The sequence below is a fragment of the Drosophila navojoa genome, chromosome 4, assembly GCF_054131105.1.
Source record: "Drosophila navojoa isolate 15081-1374.11 chromosome 4, UAZ_NAV_1.0, whole genome shotgun sequence".
In the NCBI taxonomy this organism is placed as follows: Eukaryota; Metazoa; Arthropoda; class Insecta; order Diptera; family Drosophilidae; genus Drosophila; species Drosophila navojoa.
In genome coordinates this window covers 22,537,797-22,562,084 of record NC_142892.1, presented here as the reverse complement: position 1 = coordinate 22,562,084, position 24,288 = coordinate 22,537,797, and the positions used below count along the sequence as shown (strand labels likewise).

The following is a 24,288-nucleotide window of genomic DNA, read 5'->3' as shown; positions in this document are numbered from 1 at the left end:
TTTAGACTGATTAAACTGCCAGACTCGGCCTGAGAGCGTAGCGAGCAGAGTACAAAATATTGTTGCCTTTCTGTTTCTGTTTCTGTTTCTGTTTCTGTTCAAGTGCCAAATGCCGCTCTCTCTCACTCTCTTTCCCTTACCCTCTCTATCAGAGATTCTCTCTCTCCGTATTTGCCCAACTCTTGCATCAATGCGCGCTAAGCGGAAGCAGCTGCTCTGTCAACGCTTCTCTGTCTTGTTTTGTAATTGAAACATTTGCCTAACAATTATTATAAATTTGTTCAGGCATTAATTAAGCTCATTTTCATATAAAAAGTGGGATAATATTCTCATTGTTTTCGCATTTATATAAGACATACATATATGTATACCCTGTGCGTAGCTCTGATATACAAATAGTCTGTCTCTTCTTTGTGCTCTCTGTCTCTCTCTCTGTATTATTGCATTTTTATGTAAACTTGTGTACTACAGCAGAATTATAATTATATATTTTATACTTAACAAACTGAAGCTCGTTAATTAACTGTAATTCGCTGTAGGGTATTTAAGTTGCATCTCCCTGTTCAACTAATTTTTTATACCCTGAACCCATTGAAAATGGGAAATCAGGGTATAATGTTTTTGTGTAAAAGTATGTAACAGGCAGAAGGAATCATCGCAGACCCCACAAAGTATATATATTCTTGATCAGCACGATGAGCTGAGTTGATATAGCCCTGTCCGTCTGTCCGTCCGTCCGTCCGTCCGTCTGTCCGTATGAACGCCGACATCTCAGAAGATATAAGAGCTAGAGAGCTGAAATTGTGTGTGCATACTCGTGTATACCATACGCAGTACGAGTTTGATTTATTTTTTCGATAACTCATCCGATAACTTTTTTGTCGAGAATAATCGAAAAATTGATTTTGTTTTTTGAGCCTCATCGGAGTACTATTAGACGTAGAGACTTCAGATTTACTGTGTATATACATATGATGAATACAAACATTTTGTAATCAACAGACTTTAGATACCACGCCCCCTTCGCCCCCAATTTGTAAAAAACGCATTAAAGGTACTAGAAACTTGTGCTTTGGCATGTTCATACATTTTGACCATATAATTACGCCCTGAAAATTTCATTAAGATCGTATGTTTACAAAAGAAGTTATTCACCAAGTAAATTCTCATACTATTGCCTATATACTATAGTTAGCAGAGCGCGGGCGCGGGAGTGTGGATGCATGTGTATGGATGTGTGCGTGCATAAAAGAAGTGCAGAATGATAAGAATATCAGCTTGGAGGGTTCAGGGTATCTCCTAGTCGAGCAGTCTCGACTAGAGTCTTCTTACTTGTTTTCTGTTAGCCTTAACAATGTTTCGTATTATTGGATTAGCACTAAATATGCGCATAATTATCCGTATTTATAGATGCATTTGTTATGCATATGTCTACGCCATAAACTGTTTCGATAATTAGTCAAATATCTAAAACTAAATTTTGCAGTTGCGCGGACAAAAAAAATAAGTTTATTAAATATTTGGTATTCACGAAGTTTTAATTGTGTTTGCCCACCCTCGGGAATAATTCTGTTTAGTTTATTAAGCTTTATGCAGGAAAAATTATAAATCGTAGAAATACTTTTTAAATTTTTAAACACAGTTTGGATGAAATTTTGTATTAGATAATTTAAATGTTAACATAAAACATAAGCTAAATTAAATTTTAATATCGAAGCTATAGACTTCCACTAATGTTTCTTTTTCTTCTTCTTTTTCAGGTATGTATTAAGTGTATGGACGTTTAAATGAGTATATAAGCTGAGGTCTGTAGCTGCCATATGCTTTGCAGCATATTGTCAAGAAAATCAACACGCATTTCCCATCCAATCAACCTGCTCATATATACACTGGGATAATGCAGCTAGCTTTCAGCTATAAGTGCTATTATACCCATCTTAAGCCGAACATTTATTATAGGTTGCCGACGCAGTAAGCGCCTTAAGAACAAAGAACAGTCGTATATGGCTATGTATATGGGTCTATGTGGACTCTATTTACTACACACTAATGCCACAAATTAAAATGCTGTGCCGTATGCCATAGTCGTTGCCATTGCCAATGGTACTTAATGAGTGGAGTTCGTACAACGTGCAATGTCCCTCGCTTGTCTGGAGTCTAATTTTAGCTATCGACTGGCTGACTGGCTGACTGACTGCCCAGCTCACTTGCCCGGGTCTCTGCTGGGGCTCAACACTCAGACAGTAGCCAAGAGTTGAATACACAGCATGGGGTGACCGCTCTCAAATCTCAACAGCCCTAAAGAGAAAGACATACACTCACACACACTACAACACACACACTCATACACACACGTTGGCACCAAAGACGAAACGAAAGAAAACAAAAAGAACTGAAAACTTTATTAAAGACCTGATCAGACGGCTCTGCCTTTCTGCCTGGCAGACTAAGTGAATGACGACGAGCTCTCCATACGCAATTACGACAAAAATCCAGAACGTTGTATGCGTGCCGGGTGATAATATGAGCGAGCCACGAGGTGCAGGGATAAAAATAGAGAAGCCCACATACATACATAGAAGCATTCACAGGGGCAGAGTTACTTAGTTACTCACCGAGCAGTTGCCAGAGAAAAAATTGAGCTGAAGCGGGAAAGGATATTGTAGCAAATGGCAGGAAGCGCAGAAAGAGAAAAGCCAGTGCTTCGAGAAAGTACAAGAGGCAGCAAGAGAGAACGGCTGTAAACGACTGCACAGTACCCTGTTGGCAGACTCCGGAGACTCCGGAGAATATATCTCATCTATAGTATTACAAATGCCAATTGAATAGCGTATATATGTTTGCTGGAAATTAGAGTATAGTGCTCAGTTAGGCAAACCAATATACTCCTCTGCAGTCTGCTAACAGTGTATAGGAGTCGCGGATGCTGCTGCTGCTGCTGCTGCTGCCGCCGCCATGTGTTGCATTTCAAAGTGTGTGACTTATTGCGCAAGCAGAGAGAGCAACTGTCAGATGAGTCGGGCAAATGACTAACAACACTGTACAGCATGGAAGGGCAGTGGACGCGATACGATTTCAATACGTGGCCGCCACTGAGCCCCCTGAATTACGGCTGGCCTATACCTGTCCTGCAACGCCACTCAGTCAGTCAAACACACACACAGAGAAATCTATCGAACCGCATGCAAATCAATCAATTCAAATGCGGTCTACTCAACAATGCTCAATAAATTGGGAATGCAATTTAGCCTGAAAGGCAGCTGGAAAGGCAGTGAAACCTTTGAAATCGGATTCGCATAACTTGCCATTATTGAATTCAATGAGATCTGTTAGCCAACGGTTTAAAGTTGCATTGCCTGCGCCACTCTGCATCCCCATGCAGGCATAGACAGGATATTCGTTTGGTTTGCTTATATGCAAATGATTTGTGTATAATTAATGCCAGACAGTCGTAATCTCGAAATTGCAGTTTAAGCAACTGTGGCTGCTGCTGCTTCTGTTACTGCTTCCTGGTGCCTTGTAAACATATTTCTACAAATTACAAATACCAACAGCGCTCTGCATCGCATAAAATATGCATTTGACCCGCACTCGCGTGGCAATATGCATAAAACTTACAGCCAAAGTTTGACGTTCGTAAAATGTTGCAAGTTGTAAAATTTGTTGAATTTTTTCGCACTTTGCCAACTCTCAAAGGCGTAAATATGCATTCTAAATCAGTTGACAAGCTTTAGGTTCGGTTAGGTTGTTTGGAAGTTTGCTTGCTGAAGGTCAACATGGAAAGCCATAAAAGTCTTTTCTGATCAAATATATGTTCATCCAACTACACTTGCGTGGATAGAGCTGCAATTCGCGGCACCGTCTGACATTCGAGCTCAAAACTAAAGACCGCCTTGAGTGTGCAACACAAAGTGATTTTATTGCAATGCTCAAGGAGAGAAGTTGACTTGGGTTTTCTTACAACTTCACCTTCTATTAAACAAAATGCAGCAATTCCAATTCCTTAACATTATTTGTTCATATCAAATTGAAGGACGCATTCCTAAGTTGGAAATTTAAATATTATACTTTTGATTAAAATGTCAAATCACGTACAAGATTAAAGATGCGGTGTTAAAACAATATGCTCAATGAAAATCCGTGTTTGGCAACTCTTAAGTATTTACCAAGTCTACTACTAAACTAAACCTAATACCTAAAATGCTTTTGTCTATTGAATTTAATTTGATAAATTCTATGGCAGCGACATTAACTAAAAGTCACTTTGGCGCTTGGCAAGATTACAAAGGCAAACAAAAAGAGTTATTTGTAGTAACCGCAGTATAATATTTCACAGGTGTGTAGGATTTCTTTAAAGAGACGACAAAATCAAGATAGTTCATAATGAGATTACTTTTTAGTTGCTAGTTGCCATTTTTGACAGATAGAAGAAAACACTGGTAGAATATCTATAGCCTAAGCAAGTCAATTTATTAATCTAACGATCTCGGAAATGGCGATTATTGCAGAAATCCCAAGTACACCATTCGACTATAGTCCTCTTAACTCTTTTAGTGTGTGCTCTCAATTATCAGTTATTGAAAATTCATATTCATTCCTCTTATTGATATGATACTCCGGTACCAGTAATTAGTCCATGCTCTTCTGTCTTTCCACATAATCACCAGCTTCCTGCCGGCGGCAAGTCCTGCTAAATTACGATCCATTAATTACAACAAAGCAAACCCAACGTATCGACCACACATTTATCATAAAAGGCCTACGAACTTTACAACTCACCAGCTTAGAACCGAGTTGACATAGTTTCAGCTCTCTCCCTGTCTCTTTCTCGCTCTCGTGTGGTCGTCTATTGCAGTAGGCAAAAATTTTAATTAAGGCAATAGTTGGGTGCAGTTGTCGCTGAAGGGGGTGAGGGGCAAGCCGGCCATTTAGTCCCCAAAGTCAATGAGCTGAGGTCACAATTTTTGACGGCACTTAACCCACAAGTTGGAGCGAGACGGGGCAAAACAGTGTGAATGAGACAAAAAACAAAGCGAATAAAAGAGAAAGAGAGTGCCAACGTCAGGTGTCGTTGCGACAAAAACTAAGAGCTCACCCCGTTTATAATTCGGACTGCACGCTCCTGTTGGTGTAAAAATGATAAATTATCCGAAAAATTTGCAAAGTTCTGAAAATTACGCATTAAATCATGCAGAAAACATTGAAAGCACCTTTGGCTAAGGGCAGCAGGTTGTGCAGGCTGGGCGTGGCAGAGTGCAAAGTCATTGTAAAGTTTATTGCTGTGATTGCGGGTGTAAGGTGTGGGGGGAGCGGGTCGGTGCGGGCGTGGGAGTCAGAGTGCGTTTCGGGTTATAGGGTATCAACAATTTTATCGCTCATATGGCAAGCTCTTGCATTGCATTTTATAATGCTGGCCGAGTCGTTTTTCTTTCATTTTTATACATTTTGCTGGTCACGTTTCTTGCCCAACGATGTGTGTGAGGGTGTGCGAGTGTGTGTATATCGTAAATTTTTCGGCAAGTAAACAATACAATAGAGCAGCTACAAAAAGGTAGCAACGATTTGCGTTTCGTAGCATAAAGTTTAAGCACCTGGCTTGGCTATTTTGTATGTTCATTATTATTACTATCCATGCTGATTGCAGTTGTTGTTGTTGTTGCTCTCAGTTACGGTTTTCCTTTGCCTGGCACATATTTCATGGCTATGATTTACTCGTTGTTCACGGCCGTTGGCTCAACCGGAGGAACAACAACAACACAAACATCAGCAACGACAACAGCAGCAGCAGCTACAAACAACAACTCAAGCAGAACAACTGCCCAGTTCAGAGTAGCCCATCCCGCCCCTCTTCTGGTCGGCTGTATGTTTACTTTGGGCTGAGATTGGGTCAACTAGTTGAGACATGAACCTAATTTACTGCCTGAGTGCTTTTCATATCAACTCTCTCTCGCTCTCCCACTCCCAGTATCTAGCCATCTCTATCTGACTACTTTCCTAATATTTGGTTGCTCCTATTGCGCATTTGAAATGTCTTATTTAGTTTTTGTTTGTCTTCGAGTTATGCACACCAAAAAAAAAAAAAAAGTAAGGAAGAAACAAATTGATGAACATGCCCAGAGGCAGAGTAAAGTTGCCTTCAGTCAAGCCTTAAGTAGTTTATAGGGAAGCCATTTGACCTTAAGTATAACATAGAAATACATTAATTGAATGTAGAAAGAATACATACCAAAATAAATCTGAAAGGCAAGACTCAGAACTTTAAGTAATAAATATGTAAATTCATAAATGAGTAATAAATTAATTCATTCTGGTTAAGCTCATGAATTGTTCAAGTAGTCATGCTACTTTGCTGCCTTATACTGCATAGTTTGTGTCATTCAAAACAATGGGAACATTGAAGCTTATCTCGAGCATGTTCATTAGCGTCAACTGTCAAAAAGCAGTTCTGAGCAGCGATGCGTGAGTGATAAAACCGTCGAGCAAGACTCATTCGTTTTGCTGTCTGGTTAGCGTAAATGTTTGCCAATTTGGTCAGGTTAACAAGTGGAGCTCAAGGAGAGCTCAAGCTCAAGCATCATCATCAAATGGCACCGCAGAGTATGCAATAAAAGTTTCCTTTTCTCACTTTTATTTTATTTTTTTTTTTTCGATGTTTATTGTTGAACCGACTCGAATTACGCATGTATTGCGCTGTGAGTGGCATTTCGGTTAATGGCTGACAACCTTTTAAGTGGAAAATCAGCAAAGTCGTGTCGATAATTGCCAGTCAGCTGGCACACTCACGCACACGCGCACATACATACATATATGCAATCACTTTAGTTGAGCTTTTGCTTTTGCGCTCTTCATGTGCAGCCTGTGTGTGTTTGTGAGTGTGTGTGTGTGTGTAAACGCATTTTATGAAGTCTGTCAGCCCAGTGAGTATTCCACAAGCACTTGATAAACTTTACATGTGTTAAGAGCCTGCTCAGTGAGTGAAGCTGTCAGCCAGTGGAGCTCACACACACACACACACATATATACACACATTTCGAAAACTTAGACAAACTCAGTTTCTAATGAAGGCTCATCTAGAGTGTCGTCGCTGCAGGTAGCTGCTGCTGTAAATGTAAATGCAACTGGCTTAGAGTGTAGTCTGGTCTCATATACCAATTACTTTAGTCATTGCAGCTATTACGCCCACTTTGTACTCGTTGCTGCTTGCCTAATTGCCAAGCCCCGCCCACCCCGCTTGACGCAGTTAGCAGCTAGCCCAAATGCGAGTCAGCCACTGTTTTGGTGTACAACAAGGGCAACAGTTGTTTTTGTGCATTTTAACTGAAAGTTAAGAGAACCGCAAGCCGACAGGCCACTAAAGGATGTGGCCTCTGAATGCCAGATTCATGAAAGCTAATGCATTGTTGTATTTATTTAGCACTAACAGTGTACAATGCTATTTTTATTTGTATTTCAGTAGAATCATTTTAAATTGAAATGGAAAAAGTTTAGCTTAAAGCAGAAGATCTATAATTTCAACTGAATTTGCCGACTTCTGGCATGCTCCATTAATATTTGTACATTTCTGCGTATTGCTTGTTTATTTTCAAAGCAATTCACTCGAAACTAACAATAACAACATTTCATATGCCATTTAACTTACATTACGTATACACACGCACATACACAGACGCAATTGACCCATTTATGTTGCTTGAAGCTCGCCCGAGTATTAATTACATTACCAGCAATTCAACAGTCGCTCAAGCGAATCCGAAAAGCCTATATACAAAACTAACCAACAAATTGCCCCACAAACGACAACAACTACAACAACAACAAGAACAGCAATAAACCCAACCAAATAATTCCCACACTCGTAGGGCTTCACAATCCTTGCTGCAGTCGAGCGTTGCGAGCTAAGCTGGCGCTTAAGCCAAATGGCCAACAGTAGGTGGCGAGTGCAAGCTGTAAACTTAATTGATTTACAAGTGTGAAAAGTGTGGAAAAGCGTGGAAAGCGTGAAAAGCGCCAAGGGCCACGATAGTCATAACAATAATGCTGGAATACAAGAAATGAAAACAGAATTAGAAATAATACCATAAAGAGTGTGCATTAGTATTTAGTTTTGGTTTTCTTTGTGTGCTGCTGGTGGAACACAATCCGCTTAACGGTAATTGCTTGCAACGAACGGCACAGGTGTGTGCGTGTATATAAATATCGAGCATACGCCGCGTAGTCTGGCAAATGGCCCCTGCAGTGTGTAAATGTCGCTCGATGTCGCGTGCTTTGCTTTAAAGCGTTTCTAACGCGCATTTAATGGCACTTTTTGTATACTATCGAGTCAGTATCCACGCCCACGCCCACGCCCCCACCCACGCCTGCGCCGACGCCCACGGCCATAGCCACGCATCCAAAAGTTGCGTGTAAAGAGCCTGAAGGCCCAATAACATAAAACTAGCTCATTTACTTTTCATAACTTGCGCGCCAGGAAGTGAGCTTTTGTTTTTAGCCGTCAGTTCCTTCCGCTTTCAGGCGTTCTTTGTTTATGTTTAGCCCCCACTCACCCGCACTCCTCCTCTGCTCAAGCGAAAGGTGAGCGTGGGCGTGGCAGCAGTTAATAAGCCATAACAATCAGTTGGGGCCTGAGCGGCGGCTCGCGTGCTTAGCCATTTTCGATATGCAGCAGAACTTATCGTCTTGAAGATTAAGCGCTGTCAGGTGTTTCTATTGATTGCGGCGCAGCTTGATTTATAGCCATGACGCTCACCCGAATCAATCACGCGACTGATGACAATCATTTCACTATTTTGTACGGAGCAATTTCAGCAGAACTCTCTCCCATTATCTCAATCGTCCGAATCGCAGCTGTTGCTTAATGTGCTGGCGCTTAGCGGGTAATTCAACTGCCCCATCATCGTTACCTTCCCAACCCACCCGCTATGTGTGTGTAATGCGATCTCTGTGGCTTCATTGCACTTGCAGTGCGTCGAGAGTGAAATGGAATCGCGAAATTGTCATAGAGACAGGGACGAACTGGTTATACCAGTCGCTCAACTTTCAATTATATGCGAGACATTTAATATACTCCGTGCGAGCACTGCTGCCATGCTGTCAAATTATGCTTTGCATATGAATAATGTGGGACAAGATTTATGAATTTTTCCTACATCAAAACAGTTTGGTTTTATTTTTATTTTTCGCAAATATGCCAACATTTATTTTCTGATATTTTTAAGTGCCATGAATCAGGCAGAAAATCAGCAGCAGATGATGCCGCCTGTTCGGAAATGTTGAATGGAGCAGAGGTGGCAGCAAAACTCCAAAAATATATTTATAAACCCTTTCGCAGATGTTGCTCTCGTCCATTAGTAAGAGAAAAATGTTTATTCGAATTGAAGATGATCGAGCATGAGCTGCCCAGGCATAGGCATAAAATAAGTGGATTTTATTTAAATTTAGCATGTAGAATTTTAATTTTGTATATAATCGAAATCTCTTTAAAAAGTCTTTTTGAATTTCCGCTTCTCGTATTCCGTTCTCTTTGCATACAATATATAATATATGTTCTGTCGATGACTTCAAATATATTATGCGAATGTGTGTAGTCGGCATTTATCTGACCTCATTCTATATAGGGCACTATAAAGTACAGATTTTATTTTTGACGTTTTATTGTGGCCCGCATTGACCATAGAGCACCACCTCTAAGCGTGTGCACATAATTCGTCGTTGTCTCTCATACTTAATTCTTCTTCAGCTTCTGTCAGCGCATCTTTTGGGTGCCATAATTCAAGTCTGTCAGCCTGGCTGACAACTGGCACGCCATTTGCATAGCTAAACATTTGCTTCTAAATACAAAATTCGATGTTTTTTATGTACTCGTATTTGCACGCGTTTCATTTTGATGTTTGAGTATTGCCCTTCTCTTTTTTTCTTCCATACTCGTGTCGAGAGTACTACGAGTTTGTCACGCTACACGCTACGTGTTACGTATAACGCACATCCATAATATTTGCCTATATATAAATATAATTAGTCATAGCTGATTCGATATACTAGCTAAGCTGTTCCGCTAGGCAGTCCGTAGAATTCGCAGCAGCATAAAATTATGGCTGAGATTATGCTTTTATATATTTATATATATTCGCTTCTAAATTTTATTTAATGAAATAATTTGTTCATCTAACTTGTGTTCCTCATTCAGAATTTTTTTTTACTAAAAGAGTATTACAATATTCGTTGAGGTTATAGCTGTTCCTCTTATTTTTGCTTTCTTCTTATTTCTTGTTCTCTTGCATGCCTCGTTTATTGACAAGGCTAAGAACGTGCAGATTTTGGTAGTGTGTACTTCTGATATTTGTCTTCATTTATTTATATTGATTTTTGCTGCTGCTGCTGTTGGTGCTGCTGCTTTGGCTGATTTACTATATATTGGCTGTAAAATATATGGACGGGGAGTGGCCAATGGCCAATTTCAGTTTCATTTGCTAAGCCATTGAATAATCACAATGCATTTTTCCCGCTGTCTTGCCAGCTTCCATTTTGCCCTGACATTTTACGACCTTTGGGAATTTTCGCACACTCTCCTTGGCTTGGCCTGGCTTGGCTTTGGTTGAATTGTGGGTTGGCGTGGATGGTGAACGCTTTTCAATTATTTAATTTTCCACTCACGTTCGTTAGGTCGACAAAAATTTAGCGATATAAATCCGGAAAGTGCATCTTCAGCGCACACTCGACGGCGACATTCTCACGTTTTCATTGGCATTAAGGTTTAGTTGATCGCCCCCTGCTCTGCCATGCTGCATGCTTCATTTGGCCAACTGAGGGCGATTGATGCCAGACTGCAACGAGTCGGAGCAGCTCAAGCCAAAGCCACTCGACAATTGGAGTCGGAGTTGGAGTCGACGTTGGAGTTGGAGTTCGAGTTTGGGTTGGGGCATCTGCCGGGCTTGGCTGCATAAATTCCATTGAAATGGCAAGCTACTCGTATCATCATCATCATCATCATCATCATCATTACAGTGATCATCATCATCACGAGACATCTTCAGCTAGAGTTGAGCCATTAATAACAACAAATACCGCAATGTGGGCAGCCCAGTGACACACAAAGTGCCAGCTTGCAGCAGCAGAGAGTGAGAGAGAAAAAAAGTGAGAAAATCTCGAAATCTACGACTCGAGGCAGCAGATGCAGACCGCATTTGAATGTTCGGCCGGTTTCCCCGGTTCAATGCAGTTAGTCAGATGGTCTGTTTGGCAAAAAGTTTTTGTATATGCACGGCTCACCTCAGCTATCGCCGCCCTCCCGCCAGCCATTAAGCCCACCAGCTTGTGGCTAAAGCCAAGTTGCAGGCCTGTTTGCCGTTTAGGGCCAACTCTTCGGGCTCTTCTTTTTTTTTTTTTTTTGTTTATTTGTTCTGTTGTGTTGGGTTAGAGTTGTTGCTGTTGTCGGTGTTGCTGCTGTGCACACCTGCAACTGACATTCGGGCTTACCGTTTACAGCAGCCGCAACTTCTGTGCTCTAACGCTGTTTATATGTATTATAGCGGCTGCAACAACTGCTGCACCATCGGCTCGAATAATAAAACATGCAATTGTTGGGAGAGCTAACCACAGTTAGAAAGCTTTAAGGCTTTATAACCGTATTTCTCAAACATAAAAAAGCAATTTAGTAACTCTAATAGGGTAACAAGCGGCTCTTATAATATATATAATATAGTAATTACAATATATTACTAAACTTTATATGGTGTAATACATTTCAAAATTATTAATTATAATAAAATGTACTATATATTAAATATAATATAAATTAATTTGTTTTAGCGCCAATCCGAATTGAAGTCCGTTACAGTCTCAGCAAAAACAAAGCACATTCGCTTGAAACGATATTACACTAATTAAATATTCTCTCAAATACTTTATAAAATAAATTGAAATACTATGCAGACAGCATTGTTTATCTACACAGAACTGTTCCGAGTTATTTGAAGAATGCCTTTAATGTGTATTCTCACCTCTGAAAACAAATAAGCAGACTGAATGCTGAATGCTATCATGCCACTTAAATTGGGCATCACATTTTAAATTGCAAGATTTGTAATTGCCATTAAAGCATTTTAATTGGATCGCAGAAACGTTTTAATTATTTTATTTGAATGCTGCGTTTATTGTTTCTGGCGTGCATGGCGAAACATAATATTGTTTTGCTGCAGCACATCAGAAAATTACGTATACGCCGAGGAGTGAGGAGACACACATGTGTGTGTGGGTGTGTGCCATGCCCACTAATTTGCACTTGTTTTTCTTGCACCTTCCGCTGACACTATTTTGGGTCGCTCCCTCTGACTCGTCGTTTTGTGTTCACATTATTAAGGATGTTGTATGTTGACTAACGGCATTTCAGGCAAAACATGGTACATTTTGTATTTGGAAAATAAATTTCCGGCTCACTCGTTGATTTGCAAAATAGAAACGCCCCGTTAACGGAGCCTACACGTATCTGCTAGTTGACACCCACACGCTACACTTGCAGTTGCCACCGACAGTGCCAGCAGCAGCAGCAGCAGCAGCAGCAGTTGTTGCAGTCGTTGCAGTAGTCCTCTTACATGTGATGCGGACATGAATGATGCATATAGCTGCAGGTTCTAGCTATATATGGATGTATGCGTGTGCATCCTTTTACACATCAACACGCTTTTACTATAATTTCCTGTGCGCCAAGAGCCAGAGTGTAATTCAACACACAACACGATGCATATTAGGAGGACGGAGGCCTTGACTGCCTGGCAGCCGGCTGGCTGCCTGTCAATCTACACTAATTCGAAATAAGTTTGAAGTTATCATATTCTAATAGGAGCCTGCTTTCGGAATATTGCCTTGTTAATTGAGTTGACAGCTGCCAGCAAATGACCTTCATCCGGCCAATTGCAGTTTGGCAAATTGACTTTTTAGTGCTGGCTCCCGGCAAATATGCAGCGTTGCTTTCGCAACTGGAAATTGAAAGGCAGACGTGATTAGCATCGACCTAGAAAGCTTTCCACTCCACGCCCATTGGGCAATTGAGACGCAAATTTGGCAAGATAACAACAACAACAACGATAGCAATGCAGCGGCAGCAGAAAAAGCAACAACTACAACAATATAAAGTTAAACAATCGCCGCGCATTGTACAAATTTCAATTTCAATTTCAATTGGCTGCCCATTTTAATTGGCATTCAGCGCGTCGTGCCGTTCGCTAACCAACTTGGATTGGGCTGGCTGTCCGATGGCACTTGGCCCGGCTTTTAAGCGTGTGTCGCCAGCGCCCCAAATTTGCCATCGGATTGACCAAAATGGGCGCAGCGCCGACGTCAATTGCGTCAGCAGCAATTATTGAGCAATTGGTCAAACGCTTTTCACTGTGTCAGGTTCAAACTCGAAACATGTTCGTTCGCCGTGCAGCTGACGCACAACGGCCGGACGACAGACGCCGGGAAGGCACAAATAATTTGGCATAACTAAATGTATATATTTTGTGCTGTTTGCTGTTGTTCGTTCACGTCATGATTTATTAATATTCGGTTGATGTAATGGAACTATATAATTTGTGAGCCACATGCAAATATTTGTGCTTGTGTCGAGTAATTATGGTATGCAGAATAATACAAAGCAAATAGTTGGACAGGCTGCCCAAAATAGAGTTACGATACGCTCGCATTACAAATCATTCAGGGTTCTCTACTTGAAACTTTCTCATATGAGCATCGAGTACATCGACAATTATTGAGATTTATGTATATGAGAAGCATTTTATTTTTGCTTTGTTTTCTTATGACATGACCGCAAAACATGCCTTGGCACGAATTGCGCACAAGTTTTCTTTATTTTGGGGCCATCAATCAGCTGTCGCAGTGTGTGACATAGCTGATAATCAAGTATACGCCGTGAGCGCCGCTGTGAATATTTCAGCGAGAGTAATGCATATATTTAACGAAATTTGATGAACTTATACACAATTAATTGAATGAGAGAGTTAAATATGCAGGACAGCTGCTGCACGCTGCGTTGACGAAATTGTGCGCCAGCACTCAGGCGAAATACTTGAAAGCCACTTGAAAGCCAGCAGCAGCAAGCAATTGCAGCAAAAATGAAGAGCGTAAAGTGTTTTGTTGAAAACGTTCCAAAAACAACACGTTCTAGGTGCCAGCCGGCGAATGCAAACAAACTGTGGGCCAAAGAGCAACGCAGTCGATAAAAGTGCGCCAGCTGGCAGCATGCACTGGCCGAGAACGGGATGCTGCAAAAGAAATAGCTGAATAAATGCGGACAAGATATTTGCCATGCAAATAGGACTCTGCAAAGTAAAAACAAAACATGGAGAAACTGCTCCACTCTGCCAATATTCGAGTGCAATTAAATGCAAAATATTTAACAGTGCAGCAATGCATAAAAATGACAGAATCGCATGCAAAATTTATGGGAAATTATAGGGGAATGACAGAATGGCAATCAATAGACACGTTGATTGTGCGCCAAAAGCGAATTCATATTTAACAGAGATATATTGGTGGCAGGCCAAAGAGATGAGACCGAGATGACCCTGGAAGAGTTTTTACCCAGAAAAGTGTCTCATAATTGGTAACAGATGCCATTTGAACTACATCTATTAATCAAAGTTCAGTTTTTAATTTGAATATTATATAATATTAAGCATAGCTCGCAAATAAATTATCGACAAAAGCCGAAAGGTTTCCTTCCGATGGTGAACGAGCTAGTTGAAGAGCAGTCTCGCACGTTGCTCTTTCAGTTTCAATCTCAGAGGGTCTATAAAATACCCTTACTCACAGACATCAAGAAACGATCTACGGCGATTTGAGAGCTTTGTTGTTCAGTATTAATTTGTGTAAATGTTGCAATTTAAATTGGAGCTGATATCCCTTTAGCTCTGCAAAGGAGGAAAGCTGCAAGTGACTTTCGTATGCTAAGAAAGTTGATTGAGCAATATTAAGTACTAACAATAATTAGTAATGTTATGATTAAAATTAAAATAAAATAAAATTATATTTTAATACATCTATAAAATAAATGAGTACTTAATTATTTCATAAATGAAGCTCACAAACTAACTTTAGCAAATCATACTTTAATATATTGTGGCATTGCTGTTACATTACTTTGTCTACTCTTTACACGACTAACGATATTCTTAGTCAATTAAAGTTCATGCAATTAGTAGTAATTTGCCAGATCTATATATGTATGTATGTAACGCCCTCATGCCATGGTCTTTGAGTACTCTGTGTGCATTGTTTCAAGGGGCACTCGGCTAGCACAATTCAAAGAACCTATGCCGCAGGTCCCCAAACTAGATCATTCTGACAGATAAATTAAGTGTTGCAAAAGCGACAGCAACAACAATAATAACAACAGCAACAACAGCCACAACAGCAACACATTTCAACATGTTCAACGTCGAGTGCTCTTATTTGATGACATTTAATAGAGACTAGCTAATACCTTGCCATTAAACAAGTGCTTAATTAGCTGTCATATTTCGATGTATGTGGCTTGCCAATAATAGAAAAGCATATGAAAATGTTAATGTGCTATTTGATATATCCGGTTTGCTGGGTATAATATACTTATATATATATGGAGAAAAAAAAAACATATCTAAATTTTGAATTCGTTCTTTTCTCTCTTTCTCTTGACACAATTACTAACTAATCTATCAGTTTGATTTTTGAATTTTTCATAAGCTCTTGGATGAGAGTATTTAGAAGTCGTCTGCATCTGACTGCAGCGATCGCGCCGGTGTCGCGAGACATCAAAATGAATTTTCGAAGAATTTATGTAAATTTAACATGAATATTTTCGTTTGAATATATAGAAACAGCAACAGAAAAAGAAAACAGAGAAAGAGAAAGAGATAAGAATACGAATGTGTATTTTGAGCAACACGGCGTATACGCAAAGTGCGCCAATTTGCACGGCAGATTACATCACAGCCCCTCGACGAAGGTGAAGGGGCCTGTGTGTCATATGGCTTGCATTTAATTAACAAGCTAATTTTTTAAAGCACAAATCGCTGTGCGTTTGCTAGGCGCAGAAGCAAACGAAGAGCAGAAGGAACGACTGACAGCCAAAGCAGGGAAAACGTTCGCCGAATGTGTGTGGGGTGTGCCCAAAGAGATGGGGAATGGGGGATGGGGCGGTGCCAAAAATATGATCACTGAAATTTGTATTCCTTCAGAGTGCTTGTTTTTTTGTGGGCTGCCTAATGAGACGAGAGATGCGAACCGCAGCCAATGCATAAGACATGGTTTATTGGGATCTGTGTGCTTTGAAAAACTTTGATGTGATTTGGGCTTATCCCAAAACATGTTGTTCCTAATTCTCTTGACGGAAATAATATTGAATAATAAACTGGTATGACAGTGACTATTTCGGTATTCCCTAGGAGTATAAAATATGATATAATAATATGATAATGTTAAGGGTTAAACTTTAATTCTAATATTTTCACTGACTTTTTAAACTTTGACTTTTTTAATCATTGCAATTTCTGTGATTTTTTCACAATTGAAACTATAATTCTGGTGTGTTATTATCGTAAAATCTAGTTTATTATATTTTTGATATTTTTTAAACTTTTTACATAAATTTGAGAAATTTCGTAAATATACAGAAATTGTTGGCACTGACAGTTTTTAAATTAAGGAAATATATTCCATGCTTCGCTTAATCCCAAAATTAATATCCATTTCATGTAGCTTCAGCTTCAGCCTTAGCCGACAAGGCAAGCGTTCTAATCAAGAAACACAACAGCGCCAACAAATTTACAGTGAAACATATTAAAATGCCACTCACACGATAATCCCCATTTACCTAGTTCTCTTTCTCACTCTCCTTTTATTGCTCTCGCTCTCTCGTTCTGTATCCCTCTGGCTTTGGTTCGCTTAAATTACAAAAAGTTTGCTGACAAAATGGTTGGGCTGTGGGAGCTGTGCTATGTATTAGGGTTGGAGCTGAGGTTTATTTAGCTCGAATAAGCTGCAAATTTTGCATATTTCATAGCTGTTGACAACAAACGCTGTGTGTGTGTGGGGGGGGGTGTGTGCGTGGGTGGCAGCTGGCAGGTAAACCAAGCAAAATAATAGCCAAAATTGGTGCAAATAAAAATTGCAATTTAAAACTCGCAATGCTACAGCCAATGCATTTGTGCATGTGGGTGTGTTGGTGTGTTTGTGTGTGTGCATATGTGTATATCCACTTGGCAGTTAGTTGCCTTTGTCTACCCAGGAGCTTAGCGGCTACCATAGATAGCGGTCATGGGTTACGTGCAAAATAAACTATACGGATTTCATTTTGCACTTTTATGGCAGCATTCGGAGTGGCCAAATGCACATAGACAAATATGCAGTGGGTCCAGTCAGAAATGATGCAAAGAGCAGATTTTCAGATACGCTTTTTCAAAAACTGATGGCAGATGGCACAATATATGTTCATGTAATATCTTGGACATTCATATACATATTTTATAAGTCAACTAATACTCGCAGTATTTATTTTAATGCACATATACATACATAGTGGTTCACAAATGATTTCCATACTAATCTTGGCCCTTGCCTTGTCTCTCTCCCTCTCTCTTTCTCGGTCTCTCATTTGCAGCACATGGTGCAGGCTGGCGTGGCGCCGTTTCCAGGCGCACCAGCCGGCTATCCTGCCGCGCCAGGACCAGCGGCAGCGGCCGCTGCTGGTGCGCCCACAGCGGCCGAGAGCCTGTCGCTGGCCGTGACAGCAGCCGCCATCAAAACTGAGCCCGGCATGCAGCTAAAGGCAGCCGCCGAATCCTCAACAGCGGGCAATGGCAGCACAGGAGCAGCTGGTGTCGCGCCAGCCTCCGTGGCAGTGGCCACCAGCGGGGCAGATGGCATTGCTGTCAATGCCCCGATGTACATCCAACAAAAGGTGAGTTTCCGCTCCAGACTCTTTCTCAAGCACTCACTCTCAACACTCCCTAACTCTAAATGTGTATGTGTGTGTGTGTGTCTGCGTGTGTGTTTGTTTCCATCTCTCTCTGTCGCTCTGTGTGTGTCTGTGTATGTGTATGAGTTTGTGTTTTTGAATTGTATTTTGTAGCGTTAATTTGGCTTTGGCTTTTGGGTTCGGTTTTGTCTTGCTCTGCTTTGATTTGCCATTATGTAGTCGTTGAGTGTGTCTATAACTATGCACAAAACACAAACACACATATACTCAAGCGCTCACACACACACGCACACACACAGTCAGAAACACGTTCATGTTAGTTGTTTCCTTTACATATTTGATCATGTGCTTTGCAAAAACCAGCAATAAACAGAGGAGCGCGCTCAGTAAGCTCTACGTACACAATTTAGCATTCATATTTTTGTAGCATACTTTTTGGGGCTGGTCCAGCACGTTGCGTCGTTTGAGTTGTTGTTATTGTTTATGCGAAGCAGCAAACGCCCGAAGGACACTCGGCCGAGCTCTGTGTGGCTTACAGCGCTCACAAATTATTTTATGTTCTCATTAAAAAATTCAACAAGCCAATTCATAGAATAAAACAACAAGACTAATTCATTTTAACTAAAATGAAAGTGAATAAAAAATAAACATGTATAAAATTAAAATCTGTCATTCACAATTTGTTCTTTTTGGATTCGGTCTTAAGGGAATCAGTTCAAGCATTTAAATTAAATGAGTCTTACATATTTAATGCTCTTCATTTATTTAATGAACAATGCTGAGTATTTTTATTGAATCACAAATGTTTGGACAATTTTAAAGTTGTTTTTTTATTATTGGCGATTTCATGTGATTTTATTTCACGCAGCATTTGTTGTTTGAGCAGCGGCATGTGCTTATTTGTTTATGAAAATTGATTCGTGCATTTGAATAATTTAACAGCTGGGTTTTACATTTTTCAGCTAAGCTTTTGTGTAACATTTAATTTGTGTGCCACACAATATCACGCACACTCGCGCACACACACACACATATACACACACTTACGCAATTGTTTAATTGTTTGCATTTAAATGTTGGCGAACTTTGGCCTCCCATGTGCAATAAATAATCAAATATTTAATTATTGGCAATAAAATTGCTTGTTGTTGTTTCATTTTCGGCCTTAACTTGTATTTCCTTTTGTCGTTTTGTAGTTGAACTTATCTTTGTGAATCTAGCCATAAATTATCAAATATATTAGACATTGCATAGGCAATGTAGCCGAATTTGATTTAAATACACAACTCATCAACAAAATATGTCCACGTGGTAATCTACTTAGTATAATTTCGATGGGATTTTCTTGGCATAAGGGAGTCCTAGCTTGTAGAACAATAAGTGAGTTGACTTAAATTTAGTATGTGTAAATCAGAAATTAAACTATTGTTCTGCTAAGCTGGATAATCTGTGAATTGTATTTCCATATATATATTTTTGGTATATCTTTAGCTAATTTCCGTTAAAGCCCTGTTGTCAATAATTGAGCTGTCATAAGTTCGCATCATGGTTTTACACACTTCATCAGCCGGCATCTATATGTAAATACATTCAATTAGTCTAGTGGTATATCCTTTCTCTGAATTAAATATGAATTGAGCAATTGTAGCTGCAATTGCAGTAACTGTACAATAATAGGAGCAAACTGTTGTCATAAATAAAACATAACTCAAGCATAGCCATGCACTCGGTCACAAATAACTGCGAGCGACGACAGCTGAACAAACGCATTGCGAATTGCCTCAGGTAAAATGGACAAGAAACAATAAACAGATATCAGGACAACATTTCTGCGCCTCTGTCGCCTGAAACTATATTGTTTTTGCATGAGTGTAAATCGTCGACAAATCTGACTCATTCTATTTCCGTTCGACAGATACTTGAGTAGCGGGCAGCAGACACACAGGAAGAAGTCTGCATAAACGTGCTAGTTGAGGTGTTAAATCAAAAATATAAAATTACGCATACGCCCGGTTGGATGTTGGGCCATTGAAACTAATCCAGCTATGAATTTATTTTTCAAACAACTCACTTTTTTGATAATAAACAAACATAATATGTGTTGGTCGCATGATGTATTTACAGATCGTTAATCTAATTTATAATATTTCTCTCCAAAATATATACGTATATATACATATATATGGCTATCAGTTGCTGTTAGTAATTTACCCCCTTTACCAATCCACACAATGTGAGCCATGCTTTAAGTTTGACAGTTTGCTGAACTGATTGATGAATTGTTATTGATATTGACTGGTTGATGGAGTCACATCTGTGTGTGCAATTTGAATAAATATAATCCTTGACATGTATTGTATGGTTTTTTTATACATAATATGAAATATATATCTACTTATCTATATCTATATACATATATCTTAGCTTAAGACTGTAAAAAAGAAACACAAAACAAAACTGTTAAGTCATTTTCTAGTTTTTCGCATTTTGTTATATCACTATTTTCATACATATATATATATTTATACTACTTATATAATTAACAATACGCTAGCTGTATCTGAGGCATGTTCAAAATGAAATAAGCAAAAGCAACTAAACCCTGGCAAATGCAGTTGAATATGTATTAGTTATATACATATATACTTATATATATTTAATTACTTGTATACATATTTGCAATGTACTTAAATATTAAGCAATTTTTTTGGTGTTGGTCGTTTGGTTGATTGCCTGACCGTCTGCCTATCGTAGTCCTTGTGTCACTTAAACACTCTCTTTCACACACACACTCACACACATACACATATACGTATATATATTTATATACATATATAAATATATATGTATATGCACAGCTATGAATGCGCCTGTAATGCCAACTAAACGCAAATCCTTGTTGTTATCCGCAAATTTATCACAGACAAATCTGTCAACACAACAACAACAACAACAACAACAGCAACAACAAACACAACAGACACAGTACAATGGCAGCATTAGCAATGGGACCACAGCCCCAACTCCAGCCACACTGCCAGTGCAAGCAAGTGGCACAGCAGGAACAACTGCCACGACGCTGGTCACGCAACAGCAACAGCAACAGCAGCAGCAGCAGCCACCCGCACCTCTGACAAATGGACACGCGATGGAGCAACTGCAGCAGCAGCTACCGCATACCCCACAGAATGTGCTCAGCATTGTGAGTTTGGCCAACGCAGCAACTGCAAAAAATTATAATAAAATAAACAGTCAAGAAAGGCAACAGCAACAGCAACAGAAAAGAATCGCAATGAAAAACAGTGAAAGACAACAACAAAATAATAATAATAATAATAATAACAAAATAAAAGAACAAGAAAAACTCTAGAGTAATGCAGACAATTGGGATATACGTTTCATAAGTTTGGTTTTCGGTTTCATGCTTGCTCTGGGTTTCCGCAGCTCAGTTTTTGTTCTCTCTCCCTTTTTGTTCTCTGTTTGCTGCCTTTTTGCTGACCAGCGCCTTCATTAAGCAAAAGTTGCTACTTAGTCATAGAGAACCCACGTAGTTAGTACGCATTCATTGCAGCTTACGCATTGTCATTCCCAGCGCGTCTCGCAACAATGTTGGGCTGCATAGCAATTGTCTAAGTTTATAAATTCGTAAACTTGAGTAGAGAGAAGCAAAATGTGGAGGCAAAATTCTTTTTTTTTTTTTTTCTTTTTTCGGAATAAGCTTGGTCTTACAGCGCACTAAGTAAATTAATATTAAATTAAAATATTATTACATAACATATTATGATTTTCTACATATTACATTATAATACGTATTACTAGGCTAAGCTATGCATCAATGCGACTAATTACTTGTGGTATCTTAACCACGTGGAAACTACAAATAATTCTCAAAGTTGAGGCCAATTTCAGTTGAGCCACTTGGAATATGAAACCATTCACAAAATTAGGGTAATTTAATTTTGATTAGAGAAGCCAACACCTTTCGCATTCAATTGAAAACATTTAGCTCAAATTCCAAGACCCTTTGCATGTTAACCCTTTGATTTTGATCGACCTATACTCTGTCAAGCCACAAAAATGGGTATATTGGTTATATGATGCTTTTAGTATGATATTTGGGTATTTGTCTCTGCATAAAATATAAGTCAAATTTAAATTATTAAAATAGTTGGGCTACTTATAAGGCCCAAACTATTTCTGCAGCTGTACTCTCAGGCAAGCCATAAAAAGGGGCATATTGGCTATATACCTATTTTTCGGATGATGTATGCATATTTATCTCAAGATCAAGGATAAGTTAAATTAAAATTATTAAAATATTTGAGGCAACTATAAGGCCTAAAATATTTCTGTAGCTCTTAAGACTCTTTGTATAGAGTATGCCTCTGTCGTTGATATGTGCCACAAAATTCCTTGTTCCTTGGCTTTTGCTTTTGAAATTTATGCAAACTAGCGAGCGACCTTTTTGCTGGCACCGCTTCGCGTGCTTCACTGAAGGCATTTTATAAACTAAAAAGCGTTAAATGTCATTTTAGCGTAACCCAATCCCAATTCCATGCATCCCATTCCCTATTCCGATTCGAATTCCAACGGCCCTTCACTTCATTTGCAGGATCTGCCTACGTTATCGTTAGCCATTTATACGGCTAAAGTTTTTCACGCTATTTCACTTTACCTCGCCAAGGTAAAAATAAAAAACAAAAAAAGAAAGAGAAGGAAAATGTGCGCTAAACATGCAATCCAAATCGTATAGGGAATAGCTCACCGCGATATACATACATGTTTACAAAAGGAATTGGCTTTAATTTATGTGTCAACAATGCGCATTTAATACGAAACGGCGAACGCAACCCCAAAATTAAGTTAGCGCCGTTTCTATTGCCTACATTGAGGGGCCGCCGCCCCTGAACAAATCGAATTTACACATATGTATGTATATGCTCTTAGCTGATGTTATTGCATTTACCAATGCATTTGCATCGTGTGCGTAAATTGACAATAATATGAAATTATTCAAACCCACAGACAGATAACGAGCGAGATAGATATAGAGAGGGAAGGAGAGAGGACGACACATGTGGCATGGTTGGTTGACTGACAACAATGCCAATAGGCAACATGCCACAGTGCATATTCAGTTTTAATAATGCAAAAATACAAATGCAAACATTTCCGCAGGGACATAGCTCGGATTTGGTTGCACACAGATAGGTCGCGTGGGCGTGGGGACGTGGGCGTGGTGCACTACGCGACAGTTTTATTGCATAAGTCAACAAAAGTATGTGCCACAAATGTGCCATTCGCATTGGGTTCGATTGTCTGTCCGATCTCTCCCTCTCTCTCTCTCTCTCACTCTCTCTGTTTGTGTGTGTGTGTAACCTTTCTTTTTTATTGGGTCACACACACACACACACACAATAGCTGCTCGTATGTGTGTCTACAAACCACTTGAAAATTGTATTTTCGTTTCAATTGTTTATTTATTGCGGCACTTGTTCGCATTCGATTTTCGATGTGGCAGCTGCAGCAGCCACAACTACGTCGTCAGCTACAGCCACTACAAATGCATCTACATTTCACCAATTATCAATAATACATTTACATTACTAAAGCATTTCAGCAACAAGCACATTGTTGATATTGTTTTTCACTCAATTTGTGCACTGGATTCCCGTGAGAGTCCAGAACTTAAGCACAATTGAATCAAATAAGAATTGCAATGGGTCTGTAAATAGTGTTGCAAATTTGATTTATACGCAATTGAATATTTATTGTACTCCAAAATGCGAAAAACGAAATTAAACTGAACTGAGCATCAATCAAACAACAAATGTAGACTCAACTATATTAATTATATATAAGTATAAGTTTATTAACTATATCAATCTAACAATTGTCGAATTCGATATCAAATCATGGATATATCTATATTGGTTCTATGATTTATCAACATATATGTAATACAATTGAATAGGTGCATAATGACACTAAGGCATGGAATAGAGAATACTGTTTGATGTGATATAATTTCATGTTACTCCAAGCCAAAAATTGACCATGACACTAAATTACCTCTTCTTCATCTACTGTTAATCATATATCTATATGAGATTTAGTTTAATGCTTTAGCCAAATGCAACTAACCATTAAACTAATTTGACTTTTTATTTTGTTATCAATTTTAGGATATGTTTACATATAGAATAAGTGCATTGAATAAGTGCAGGATATGCTTTTAATGTAGAATGCATAATGCAGAGAAACCTGCGAATTTGTATATTCGTTCAACAAGAGCAATATGGGATTAGGTTTAATGCTTCAAGCTAAAAAAAAAA

At 39.2% G+C, this 24,288-nt stretch overlaps 1 protein-coding gene across 21 annotated transcripts in view; it reads left to right on the top strand.

Moving 5' to 3' along the window:
• The window catches only part of Rbfox1 (RNA-binding Fox protein 1), a 133,226-nt gene that overhangs the window by 89,763 nt on the left and 19,175 nt on the right, over positions 1-24,288 (top strand). For 15 of the 21 annotated variants that reach the window (XR_016196782.1, XM_089260072.1, XM_089260073.1 and 12 more), the window contains exons 3-4: positions 17,636-17,935; positions 20,877-21,155. The exons of 1 other annotated variant lie outside the window; for it this stretch is intronic. Coding sequence is in view for 19 of the 20 variants with exons in the window: in XM_089260072.1 (XP_089116198.1) it covers positions 17,636-17,935; positions 20,877-21,155 (579 nt within the window). In the remaining variant the exon portion in view is untranslated. The remainder of the gene's footprint in view (positions 1-17,635; positions 17,936-20,876; positions 21,156-24,288) is intronic. 5 more of the 21 variants (XM_089260070.1, XM_089260078.1, XM_089260082.1 and 2 more) reach the window with 1 other exon arrangement.